The 13,185-nt window shown below is 51.2% G+C and overlaps 1 protein-coding gene across 1 annotated transcript; it reads right to left on the bottom strand.

Annotated features, from left to right (window-relative positions):
- Positions 1–421: 421 nt before the first annotated feature.
- Positions 422–2,950, bottom strand: LOC137519504 (uncharacterized). Its single transcript, XM_068238460.1, has one exon. It carries the CDS (start codon positions 2,948–2,950, stop codon positions 422–424), a length of 2,529 nt encoding a protein of 842 aa, XP_068094561.1.
- Between the last annotated feature and the right edge of the window lie 10,235 nt (positions 2,951–13,185).

Here is a 13,185-nt window from a genome sequence, read left to right as displayed (position 1 = left end):
GATCCTGTGTCTCCAATACTTTCAGCCACAGCCCCTGAACAAGCATGCAAATCAGGTGACTGAAGTCAGACTGGAGTAGCTGCATGCTTGTTTCAGATGTGTGATTCAGCCACTACTGCAGCCAAAGAGATTAGCAGGACTGCCAAGCAACTGGTATTGTTTAAAAGGAAACCCCCATATCCCTCTCAGTTAAGGTTCCCTTTAAGGAGATACTGGCAGTCAGAGAAGCTCATAGGCATGATGTGCTGGGGAATCGGAGTTGGTGGTTTCATAAACTGAGGAGTCGGAGTTTGAGTCGGATGGTTTTTGTACCGACTCCACAGCCCTTATCCTAGGTACCATACTCTCCCCTGGCCCAGCTTCCTGTAAGACCATCACACAAGAATCCAGACGTTTCCAGGTTGCTCTTCCGCTGATATATCTAGCAGTCACACAGGCCCAGATATTCTGACGTGAAATGCGTAGGTGGGAGGAGCTTCCTTTGGTCCATACATTCCAAGCATGTGACACTGAACTGTTGCTGTCTGTGGTAGAGAGTGACAGTGGCTGTCTGTGGTAGAGGGTGACTGTGGCTGTCTGTGGTAGAGGGTAACTGTGGCTGTCTGTGGTAGAGGGTGACTGTGGCTGTCTGTGGTAGAGGGTGACAGTTGCGGTCTGTGGTAGAGGGTGACATTTGCTGTCTGTGGTAGAGGGTGACATTTGCCGTCTGTGGTAGAGGGTGACTGTTGCTGTCTGTGGTAGAGGGTGACATTTGCCGTCTGTGGTAGAGGGTGACAGTTGCTGTCTGTGGTAGAGGGTGACAGTTACTATCTGTGGTAGAGAGTGACAGTTGCTGTCTGTGGTAGAGGGTGACTGTTGCTGTCTGTGGTAGAGAGTGACAGTTGCTGTCTGTGGTCGAGGGTGACTGTGGCTTTCTGTGGTAGAGGGTAACTGTTGCTGTCTGTGGTAGAGGGTAACTGTTGCTGTCTGTGGTAGAGGGTGACTGTGGCTGTCTGTGGTAGAGGGTGACTGTTGCTTTCTGTGGTAGAGGGTGACTGTGGCTGTCTGTGGTAGAGGGTGACTGTGGCTGTCTGTGGTAGAGTGTGACAGTGGCTGTCTGTGGTAGAGGATGACAGTGGCTGTCTGTGGTAGAGGGTAACTGTTGCTGTCTGTGGTAGAGGGCGACTGTTGCTGTCTGTGGTAAATTGTGACTGTGGCTGTCTGTGCTAGAGGGTGACTGTGGCTGTCTGTGGTAGAGGGTGACAGTTGCAGTCTGTGGTAGAGGGTGACTGTTGCTGTCTGTGGTAGAGGGTGACTGTGGCTGTCTGTGGTAGAGGGTGACAGTTGCGGTCTGTGGTAGAGGGTGACATTTGCTGTCTGTGGTAGAGGGTGACATTTGCCGTCTGTGGTAGAGGGTGACTGTTGCTGTCTGTGGTAGAGGGTGACATTTGCCGTCTGTGGTAGAGGGTGACAGTTGCTGTCTGTGGTAGAGGGTGACAGTTACTATCTGTGGTAGAGAGTGACAGTTGCTGTCTGTGGTAGAGGGTGACTGTTGCTGTCTGTGGTAGAGAGTGACAGTTGCTGTCTGTGGTCGAGGGTGACTGTGGCTTTCTGTGGTAGAGGGTAACTGTTGCTGTCTGTGGTAGAGGGTAACTGTTGCTGTCTGTGGTAGAGGGTGACTGTGGCTGTCTGTGGTAGAGGGTGACTGTTGCTGTCTGTGGTAGAGGGTGACTGTGGCTGTCTGTGGTAGAGGGTGACTGTGGCTGTCTGTGGTAGAGTGTGACAGTGGCTGTCTGTGGTAGAGGATGACAGTGGCTGTCTGTGGTAGAGGGTAACTGTTGCTGTCTGTGGTAGAGGGCGACTGTTGCTGTCTGTGGTAAATTGTGACTGTGGCTGTCTGTGCTAGAGGGTGACTGTGGCTGTCTGTGGTAGAGGGTGACAGTTGCAGTCTGTGGTAGAGGGTGACTGTTGCTGTCTGTGGTAGAGGGTGACTGTTGCTGTCTGTGGTAGAGGGTGACTGTGGCTGTCTGTGGTAGAGGGTGACTGTGGCTGTCTGTGGTAAATTGTGACTGTGGCTGTCTGTGCTAGAGGGTGACTGTGGCTGTCTGTGGTAGAGGGTGACAGTTGCTGTCTGTGGTAGAGGGTGACTGTGGCTGTCTGTGGTAGAGGGTGACTGATGTTGTCTGTGGTAGAGGGTGACTGTGGCTGTCTGTGGTAGATTGTGACTGTGGCTGTCTGTGGTAGAGGGTGTCTGTGGCTGTCTGTGGTAGAGGGCAACTGATGCTGTCTGTGGTAGAGGGTGACTGTGGCTGTCTGTGGTAGATTGTGACTGTGGCTGTCTGTGGTAGAGGGTGACTGTGGATGTCTGTGGTAGAGGATGACAGTTGCAGTCTGTGGTAGAGGGTGACTGTTGCTGTCTGTGGTAGAGGGTGACTGTTGCTGTCTGTGGTAGAGGGTGACTGTGGCTGTCTGTGGTAGAGGGTGACTGTGGCTGTCTGTGGTAGAGGGTGACTTTGGCTGTCTGTGGTAGAGAGTGACTGTGGCTGTCTGTGGTAGAGGGTGACAGTTGCTGTCTGTGGTAGAGGGTGACTGTGGCTGTCTGTGGTAGAGAGTGACTGTGGCTGTCCGTGGTAGAGGGTGACTGTGGCTGTCTGTGGTAGAGGGTGACAGTGGCTGTCTGTGGTGGAGGGTGACTGTTGCTTTCTGTGGTAGAGGGTGACTGTTGCTTTCTGTGGTAGAGGGTGACTGTTGCTTTCTGTGGTAGAGGGTGACTGTTGCTGTCTGTGGTAGAGGGTAACTGTTGTTGTCTGTGGTAGAGGGTGACTGTGACTGTCTGTGGTAGAGGGTGACTGTGGCTGTCTGTGGTAGAAGGTGACTGTTGCTGTCTGTGGCAGAGAATGTCTTTTTCTGTCCCCTCCCTTCCCAGCCAGCATTGCACACTGATACATGTTGTGGTGCTGACTCCATTCATTTGCACTAGACGGGATCACTCTGCACAGCGCACAGGAATGCATGAAGCAGTGTTCCCCAGATGCAGTGCTTTGCAGCAGTGTTGCCCAGATTCAGTGCTGTGCAGTAGTGTCGCCTTGATGCAGTGCCATGCAGTTTTGTCGTTCAGATGCAGTGCAGTAGTGTTGCTAAAATACAGTGCTGTGCAGAAGTGTCGCCCAGAGGCAGTGCTATGCGGCAGGGTCCCTGAGACGCAGCACTGTGTAGCAGTGTCCCTGAGATGCAGTGCTGTGCAGCAGTGTCGGTGATATGCAGTGCTGTGTAGCAGTTTCGCCAAGATGTAGTACTGTGTTGCAGTGTCGCTGAGAAGCAGTGCAGTGCAGCAATGTCACCAGGATGCAGTGCTGTGCAGCAGTGTCGCTGAGATGCAGCGCCATACAGCAGTGTCGCTAAAATGCAATGCTGTGCAGAAGTGTCACCCAGAAGGCAGTGCTATGCGGCAGCATTATTGAGATGAGATGCAGTGCTGTGCAGCAGTGTCGGTGATATGCAGTGCTGTGTAACAGTGTTGCCAAGATGCAGTACTGTTTTGCAATGTTGCTGAGAGGCAGTGCAGTGCAGCTGTGTCACTAGGATACAGTGCTGTGCTGCAGTGTCACAGAGATGCAATGCAGTGTAGCACTGTCACTAATATGCAGTGCTGTGGAGCAGTGTTGGTCAGTTGCAGTGCTGGTCAGCAGTGTTGCCAAGATGCAGTACTGTGCTGCAGTGTTGGTGAGATGCAGTGCAGTGCAGCAGTGACACTGAGAAACAGTGCAGTGCAGCAGTGTCGGTTAGATGCAGTGCTGCGCAGCAGTGTCGCTGAGCTGCAGTGCTGTGCAGCAGCGACACTGATAAGCAGTGCCGTGCAGCAGTAATGCTGAGAAGCAGTGCAGTAGTGTCGGCTAGATGCAGTGCACTGTGCAGTGTAGCAGTGTCACTGAGAAGCAGTGCATCAGTGATGCTGAGAAGAGGTGCAGTGTCAGTTAGGTGCAGTGCAGCAGTGCCAGTGAGATGCAGTGCTGTGCAGAATGGGGGCCCTGCTGTATACACACGTCCTGGGACAGGAGAGTGAAGCAGAGAAGAGGGGTAATGAAACGTTTCCATCCACTCGTCTGACAATAATTGCCCAGCGCAGACTGGCTCCTGTATCACTGCAAACATAATGTTATCAGTGTCTCCATCTCTCCACTGCTGCAGGTGACAGTGACACTAATGACCTCAGCACAACACAGACCTTACTCCAACAACAGGGACACAATCCCAACACAAATCTTCATAACAGAGAAATAGAAATAAAATCCCGTCATACGGCAAAATCTTCATATTTATCCAAAGCGACAGACAGTGAATCTGTGCGGGAAAATACACCCACATGGCGATATTTAACTCACTAAGAACAATAGCGTGTGTAACCTCCTGTTATTTGCGCTATGTAACCTGCGCGCCATCATTCTCTGCGCACTAATGGCAGCGTAGTGTGCGTAGTTATGTTTGGTTAGAGCAGTGCTCGCTATGCTGTGTAACCTCCTGTTACTTGCGCTATGTAACCTGCACGCCTTCATTCTCTGCGCACTAATGGCAGCATAGCGTGCGTAGTTATGTTTGGTTAGAGCAGCGCTCGCTATGCTGTGTAACCTCCTGTTACTTGCGCTATGTAACCTGCGCACCTTCATTCTCTGCGCACTAATGGCAGCATAGCGTGCGTAGTTATGTTTGGTTAGAGCAGCGTTCGCTATGCTGTGTAACCTCCTGTTACTTGCGCTATGTAACCTGCGCGCCATCATTCTCTGCGCACTAATGGCAGCGTAGCGTGCGTAGTTATGTTTGGTTAGAGCAGCGCTCGCTATGCTGTGTAACCTCCTGTTACTTGCGCTATGTAACCTGCGCACCATCATTCTCTCCGCACTAATGGCAGCGTAGCGTGCGTAGTTATGTTTGGTTAGAGCAGCGCTCGCTATGCTGTGTAACCTCCTGTTACTTGCGCTATGTAACCTGCGCACCATCATTCTCTCCGCACTAATGGCAGCGTAGCGTGCGTAGTTACGTTTGGTTAGAGCAGCGCTCGCTATGCTGTGTAACCTCCTGTTACTTGCGCTATGTAACCTGCGCGCTTTCATTCTCTGCGCACTAATGGCAGCATAGCGTGCGTAGTTATGTTTGGTTAGAGCAGCGTTCGCTATGCTGTGTAACCTCCTGTTACTCGCGCTATGTAACCTGCGCACCTTCATTCTCTGCGCACTAATGCCAGCATAGCGTGCGTAGTTATGTTTGGTTAGAGCAGTGCTCGCTATGCTGTGTAACCTCCTGTTACTTGCGCTATGTAACCTGCACGCCTTCATTCTCTGCGCACTAATGGCAGCATAGCGTGCGTAGTTATGTTTGGTTAGAGCAGTGCTCGCTATGCTGTGTAACCTCCTGTTACTTGCGCTATGTAACCTGCGCACCTTCATTCTCTGTGCACTAATGGCAGCATAGCATGCGTAGTTATGTTTGGTTAGAGCAGCGCTCGCTATGCTGTGTAACCTCCTGTTACTTGCGCTATGTAACCTGCGCGCCTTCATTCTCTGCGCACTAATGGCAGCGTAGCGTGCGTAGTTATGTTTGGTTAGAGCAGCGCTCGCTATGCTGTGTAACCTCCTGTTACTTGCGCTATGTAACCTGCGCACCTTCATTCTCTGCGCACTAATGGCAGCGTAGCGTGCGTAGTTGTGTTTGGTTAGAGCAGTGCTCGCTATGCTGTGTAACCTCCTGTTACTTGCGCTATGTAACCTGCACGCCTTCATTCTCTGCGCACTAATGGCAGCATAGCATGCGTAGTTATGTTTGGTTAGAGCAGCGCTCGCTATGCTGTGTAACCTCCTGTTACTTGCCCTATGTAACCTGCGCGCCATCATTCTCTGCGCACTAATGGCAGCGTAGCGTGCGTAGTTATGTTTGGTTAGAGCAGCGCTCGCTATGCTGTGTAACCTCCTGTTACTTGCCCTATGTAACCTGCGCGCCATCATTCTCTGCGCACTAATGGCAGCATAGCGTGCATAGTTATGTTTGGTTAGAGCAGCGCTCGCTATGCTGTGTAACCTCCTGTTACTCGCGCTATGTAACCTGCGCGCTTTCATTCTCTGCGCACTAATGGCAGCATAGCATGCGTAGTTATGTTTGGTTAGAGCAGCGCTCGCTATGCTGTGTAACCTCCTGTTACTTGCGCTATGTAACCTGCGCGCCATCATTCTCTGCGCACTAATGGCAGCGTAGCGTGCATAGTTATGTTTGGTTAGAGCAGTGCTCGCTATGCTGTGTAACCTCCTGTTACTTGCGCTATGTAACCTGCGCGCCATCATTCTCTGCGCACTAATGGCAGCGTAGCGTGCGTAGTTATGTTTGGTTAGAGCAGCGCTCGCTATGCTGTGTAACCTCCTGTTACTTGCGCTATGTAACCTGCGCACCTTCATTCTCTGCGCACTAATGGCAGCGTAGCGTGCGTAGTTGTGTTTGGTTAGAGCAGTGCTCGCTATGCTGTGTAACCTCCTGTTACTTGCGCTATGTTACCTGCGCGCTTTCATTCTCTGCGCACTAATGGCAGCGTAGCGTGCGTAGTTATGTTTGGTTAGAGCAGCGCTCGCTATGCTGTGTAACCTCCTGTTACTTGCCCTATGTAACCTGCGCGCTTTCATTCTCTGCGCACTAATGGCAGCATAGCGTGCGTAGTTATGTTTGGTTAGAGCAGCGCTCGCTATGCTGTGTAACCTCCTGTTACTTGCGCTATGTAACCTGCGCGCCATCATTCTCTGCGCACTAATGGCAGCGTAGCGTGCATAGTTATGTTTGGTTAGAGCAGTGCTCGCTATGCTGTGTAACCTCCTGTTACTTGCGCTATGTAACCTGCGCGCCATCATTCTCTGCGCACTAATGGCAGCGTAGCGTGCGTAGTTATGTTTGGTTAGAGCAGCGCTCGCTATGCTGTGTAACCTCCTGTTACTTGCGCTATGTAACCTGCGCACCTTCATTCTCTGCGCACTAATGGCAGCGTAGCGTGCGTAGTTGTGTTTGGTTAGAGCAGTGCTCGCTATGCTGTGTAACCTCCTGTTACTTGCGCTATGTAACCTGCGCGCTTTCATTCTCTGCGCACTAATGGCAGCGTAGCATGCGTAGTTATGTTTGGTTAGAGCAGTGCTCGCTATGCTGTGTAACCTCCTGTTACTTGCCCTATGTAACCTGCGCGCTTTCATTCTCTGCGCACTAATGGCAGCATAGCGTGCGTAGTTATGTTTGGTTAGAGCAGCGCTCGCTATGCTGTGTAACCTCCTGTTACTTGCGCTATGTAACCTGCGCGCCATCATTCTCTGCGCACTAATGGCAGCGTAGCGTGCATAGTTATGTTTGGTTAGAGCAGTGCTCGCTATGCTGTGTAACCTCCTGTTACTTGCGCTATGTAACCTGCGCGCCATCATTCTCTGCGCACTAATGGCAGCGTAGCGTGCGTAGTTATGTTTGGTTAGAGCAGCGCTCGCTATGCTGTGTAACCTCCTGTTACTTGCGCTATGTAACCTGCGCACCTTCATTCTCTGCGCACTAATGGCAGCGTAGCGTGCGTAGTTGTGTTTGGTTAGAGCAGTGCTCGCTATGCTGTGTAACCTCCTGTTACTTGCGCTATGTAACCTGCGCGCTTTCATTCTCTGCGCACTAATGGCAGCATAGCATGCGTAGTTACGTTTGGTTAGAGCAGTGCTCGCTATGCTGTGTAACCTCCTGTTACTTGCGCTATGTAACCTGCGCGCTTTCATTCTCTGCGCACTAATGGCAGCATAGCGTGCGTAGTTATGTTTGGTTAGAGCAGCGCTCGCTATGCTGTGTAACCTCCTGTTACTTGCGCTATGTAACCTGCGCGCTTTCATTCTCTGCGCACTAATGGCAGCATAGCGTGCGTAGTTATGTTTGGTTAGAGCAGCGCTCGCTATGCTGTGTAACCTCCTGTTACTTGCGCTATGTAACCTGCGCGCTTTCATTCTCTGCGCACTAATGGCAGCATAGCGTGCATAGTTATGTTTGGTTAGAGCAGTGCTCGCTATGCTGTGTAACCTCCTGTTACTTGCACTATGTAACCTGCGCGCCTTCATTCTCTGCGCACTAATGGCAGCATAGCGTGCGTAGTTATGTTTGGTTAGAGCAGCGCTCGCTATGCTGTGTAACCTCCTGTTACTTGCGCTATGTAACCTGCGCACCTTCATTCTCTGCGCACTAATGGCAGCGTAGCGTGCGTAGTTATGTTTTGTTAGAGCAGTGCTCGCTATGCTGTGTAACCTCCTGTTACTCGCGCTATGTAACCTGCGCGCTTTCATTCTCTGCGCACTAATGGCAGCGTAGCGTGCGTAGTTATGTTTGGTTAGAGCAGTGCTCGCTATGCTGTGTAACCTCCTGTTACTTGCGCTATGTAACCTGCGTGCTTTCATTCTCTGCGCACTAATGGCAGCGTAGCGTGCGTAGTTACGTTTGGTTAGAGCAGTGCTCGCTATGCTGTGTAACCTCCTGTTACTTGCGCTATGTAACCTGCGCGCCATCATTCTCTGCGCACTAATGGCAGCATAGCATGCGTAGTTACGTTTGGTTAGAGCAGTGCTCGCTATGCTGTGTAACCTCCTGTTACTTGCGCTATGTAACCTGCGCGCTTTCATTCTCTGCGCACTAATGGCAGCGTAGCGTGCGTAGTTATGTTTGGTTAGAGCAGCGCTCGCTATGCTGTGTAACCTCCTGTTACTTGCGCTATGTAACCTGCGCGCTTTCATTCTCTGCGCACTAATGGCAGCGTAGCGTGCGTAGTTATGTTTGGTTAGAGCAGTGCTCGCTATGCTGTGTAACCTCCTGTTACTTGCGCTATGTAACCTGCGCGCTTTCATTCTCTGCGCACTAATGGCAGCATAGCGTGCGTAGTTATGTTTGGTTAGAGCAGCGCTCTCTATGCTGTGTAACCTCCAGTTACTTGCGCTATGTAACCTGCACGCTTTCATTCTCTGCGCACTAATGGCAGCATAGCATGCGTAGTTATGTTTGGTTAGAGCAGTGCTCGCTATGCTGTGTAACCTCCTGTTACTTGCGCTATGTAACCTGCACGCCTTCATTCTCTGTGCACTAATGGCAGCGTAGCGTGCGTAGTTATGTTTGGTTAGAGCAGTGCTCGCTATGCTGTGTAACCTCCTGTTACTTGCGCTATGTAACCTGCGCACCTTCATTCTCTGCGCACTAATGGCAGCATAGCGTGCGTAGTTATGTTTGGTTAGAGCAGCGCTCTCTATGCTGTGTAACCTCCAGTTACTTGCGCTATGTAACCTGCACGCTTTCATTCTCTGCGCACTAATGGCAGCATAGCATGCGTAGTTATGTTTGGTTAGAGCAGTGCTCGCTATGCTGTGTAACCTCCTGTTACTTGCGCTATGTAACCTGCGCGCCATCATTCTCTGGGCACTAATGGCAGCGTAGCGTGCGTAGTTATGTTTGGTTAGAGCAGTGCTCGCTATGCTGTGTAACCTCCTGTTACTCGCGCTATGTAACCTGCGCGCTTTCATTCTCTGCGCACTAATGGCAGCGTAGCGTGCGTAGTTATGTTTGGTTAGAGCAGTGCTCGCTATGCTGTGTAACCTCCTGTTACTCGCGCTATGTAACCTGCGCGCTTTCATTCTCTGCGCACTAATGGCAGCATAGCGTGCGTAGTTATGTTTGGTTAGAGCAGCGCTCGCTATGCTGTGTAACCTCCTGTTACTTGCGCTATGTAACCTGCGCACCTTCATTCTCTGCGCACTAATGGCAGCGTAGCATGCGTAGTTATGTTTGGTTAGAGCAGCGCTCGCTATGCTGTGTAACCTCCTGTTACTTGCGCTATGTAACCTGCGCGCTTTCATTCTCTGCGCACTAGTGGCAGCGTAGCGTGCGTAGTTATGTTTGGTTAGAGCAGTGCTCGCTATGCTGTGTAACCTCCTGTTACTTGCGCTATGTAACCTGCGCGCCATCATTCTCTGCGCACTAATGGCAGCATAGCATGCGTAGTTACGTTTGGTTAGAGCAGCGCTCGCTATGCTGTGTAACCTCCTGTTACTTGCGCTATGTAACCTGCGCGCTTTCATTCTCTGCGCACTAATGGCAGCGTAGCGTGCGTAGTTATGTTTGGTTAGAGCAGCGCTCGCTATGCTGTGTAACCTCCTGTTACTTGCGCTATGTAACCTGCGCGCTTTCATTCTCTGCGCACTAATGGCAGCGTAGCGTGCGTAGTTATGTTTGGTTAGAGCAGTGCTCGCTATGCTGTGTAACCTCCAGTTACTTGCGCTATGTAACCTGCACGCTTTCATTCTCTGCGCACTAATGGCAGCATAGCATGCGTAGTTATGTTTGGTTAGAGCAGTGCTCGCTATGCTGTGTAACCTCCTGTTACTTGCGCTATGTAACCTGCGCGCCATCATTCTCTGGGCACTAATGGCAGCGTAGCGTGCGTAGTTATGTTTGGTTAGAGCAGTGCTCGCTATGCTGTGTAACCTCCTGTTACTCGCGCTATGTAACCTGCGCGCTTTCATTCTCTGCGCACTAATGGCAGCATAGCGTGCGTAGTTATGTTTGGTTAGAGCAGCGCTCGCTATGCTGTGTAACCTCCTGTTACTTGCGCTATGTAACCTGCGCACCTTCATTCTCTGCGCACTAATGGCAGCATAGCGTGCGTAGTTATGTTTGGTTAGAGCAGTGCTCGCTATGCTGTGTAACCTCCTGTTACTTGCGCTATGTAACCTGCACGCTTTCATTCTCTGCGCACTAATGGCAGCATAGCGTGCGTAGTTATGTTTGGTTAGAGCAGCGCTCGCTATGCTGTGTAACCTCCTGTTACTTGCGCTATGTAACCTGCGCACTTTCATTCTCTGGGCACGAATGGCAGCATAGCGTGCGTAGTTATGTTTGGTTAGAGCAGCGCTCGCTATGCTGTGTAACCTCCTGTTACTCGCGCTATGTAACCTGCGCGCTTTCATTCTCTGTGCACTAATGGCAGCGTAGCGTGCGTAGTTATGTTTGGTTAGAGCAGCGCTCGCTATGCTGTGTAACCTCCTGTTACTTGCGCTATGTAACCTGCGCACCTTCATTCTCTGCGCACTAATGGCAGCATAGCGTGCGTAGTTATGTTTGGTTAGAGCAGCGCTCGCTATGCTGTGTAACCTCCTGTTACTTGCGCTATGTAACCTGCGCGCCATCATTCTCTGCGCACTAATGGCAGCGTAGCGTGCGTAGTTATGTTTGGTTAGAGCAGCGCTCGCTATGCTGTGTAACCTCCTGTTACTTGCGCTATGTAACCTGCGCACCATCATTCTCTCCGCACTAATGGCAGCGTAGCGTGCGTAGTTATGTTTGGTTAGAGCAGCGCTCGCTATGCTGTGTAACCTCCTGTTACTTGCGCTATGTAACCTGCGCACCATCATTCTCTCCGCACTAATGGCAGCGTAGCGTGCGTAGTTACGTTTGGTTAGAGCAGCGCTCGCTATGCTGTGTAACCTCCTGTTACTTGCGCTATGTAACCTGCGCGCTTTCATTCTCTGCGCACTAATGGCAGCATAGCGTGCGTAGTTATGTTTGGTTAGAGCAGCGTTCGCTATGCTGTGTAACCTCCTGTTACTCGCGCTATGTAACCTGCGCACCTTCATTCTCTGCGCACTAATGCCAGCATAGCGTGCGTAGTTATGTTTGGTTAGAGCAGTGCTCGCTATGCTGTGTAACCTCCTGTTACTTGCGCTATGTAACCTGCACGCCTTCATTCTCTGCGCACTAATGGCAGCATAGCGTGCGTAGTTATGTTTGGTTAGAGCAGTGCTCGCTATGCTGTGTAACCTCCTGTTACTTGCGCTATGTAACCTGCGCACCTTCATTCTCTGTGCACTAATGGCAGCATAGCATGCGTAGTTATGTTTGGTTAGAGCAGCGCTCGCTATGCTGTGTAACCTCCTGTTACTTGCGCTATGTAACCTGCGCGCCTTCATTCTCTGCGCACTAATGGCAGCGTAGCGTGCGTAGTTATGTTTGGTTAGAGCAGCGCTCGCTATGCTGTGTAACCTCCTGTTACTTGCGCTATGTAACCTGCGCACCTTCATTCTCTGCGCACTAATGGCAGCGTAGCGTGCGTAGTTGTGTTTGGTTAGAGCAGTGCTCGCTATGCTGTGTAACCTCCTGTTACTTGCGCTATGTAACCTGCACGCCTTCATTCTCTGCGCACTAATGGCAGCATAGCATGCGTAGTTATGTTTGGTTAGAGCAGCGCTCGCTATGCTGTGTAACCTCCTGTTACTTGCCCTATGTAACCTGCGCGCCATCATTCTCTGCGCACTAATGGCAGCGTAGCGTGCGTAGTTATGTTTGGTTAGAGCAGCGCTCGCTATGCTGTGTAACCTCCTGTTACTTGCCCTATGTAACCTGCGCGCCATCATTCTCTGCGCACTAATGGCAGCATAGCGTGCATAGTTATGTTTGGTTAGAGCAGCGCTCGCTATGCTGTGTAACCTCCTGTTACTCGCGCTATGTAACCTGCGCGCTTTCATTCTCTGCGCACTAATGGCAGCATAGCATGCGTAGTTATGTTTGGTTAGAGCAGCGCTCGCTATGCTGTGTAACCTCCTGTTACTTGCGCTATGTAACCTGCGCGCCATCATTCTCTGCGCACTAATGGCAGCGTAGCGTGCATAGTTATGTTTGGTTAGAGCAGTGCTCGCTATGCTGTGTAACCTCCTGTTACTTGCGCTATGTAACCTGCGCGCCATCATTCTCTGCGCACTAATGGCAGCGTAGCGTGCGTAGTTATGTTTGGTTAGAGCAGCGCTCGCTATGCTGTGTAACCTCCTGTTACTTGCGCTATGTAACCTGCGCACCTTCATTCTCTGCGCACTAATGGCAGCGTAGCGTGCGTAGTTGTGTTTGGTTAGAGCAGTGCTCGCTATGCTGTGTAACCTCCTGTTACTTGCGCTATGTAACCTGCGCGCTTTCATTCTCTGCGCACTAATGGCAGCGTAGCGTGCGTAGTTATGTTTGGTTAGAGCAGCGCTCGCTATGCTGTGTAACCTCCTGTTACTTGCCCTATGTAACCTGCGCGCTTTCATTCTCTGCGCACTAATGGCAGCATAGCGTGCGTAGTTATGTTTGGTTAGAGCAGCGCTCGCTATGCTGTGTAACCTCCTGTTACTTGCGCTATGTAACCTGCGCGCC

The sequence above is a fragment of the Hyperolius riggenbachi genome, chromosome 5 (assembly GCF_040937935.1).
Source record: "Hyperolius riggenbachi isolate aHypRig1 chromosome 5, aHypRig1.pri, whole genome shotgun sequence".
In the NCBI taxonomy this organism is placed as follows: Eukaryota; Metazoa; Chordata; class Amphibia; order Anura; family Hyperoliidae; genus Hyperolius; species Hyperolius riggenbachi.
The sequence above is the reverse complement of the archived record's forward strand: the minus strand, read 5'-3'. Positions and strand labels throughout refer to the sequence as shown.

Coding starts and splice junctions, on each gene's coding strand:
- LOC137519504 (XM_068238460.1), bottom strand. CDS start 2,950: ATGAATGGAGTCAGCACCACAACATGTATCAGTGTGCAATGCTGGCTG.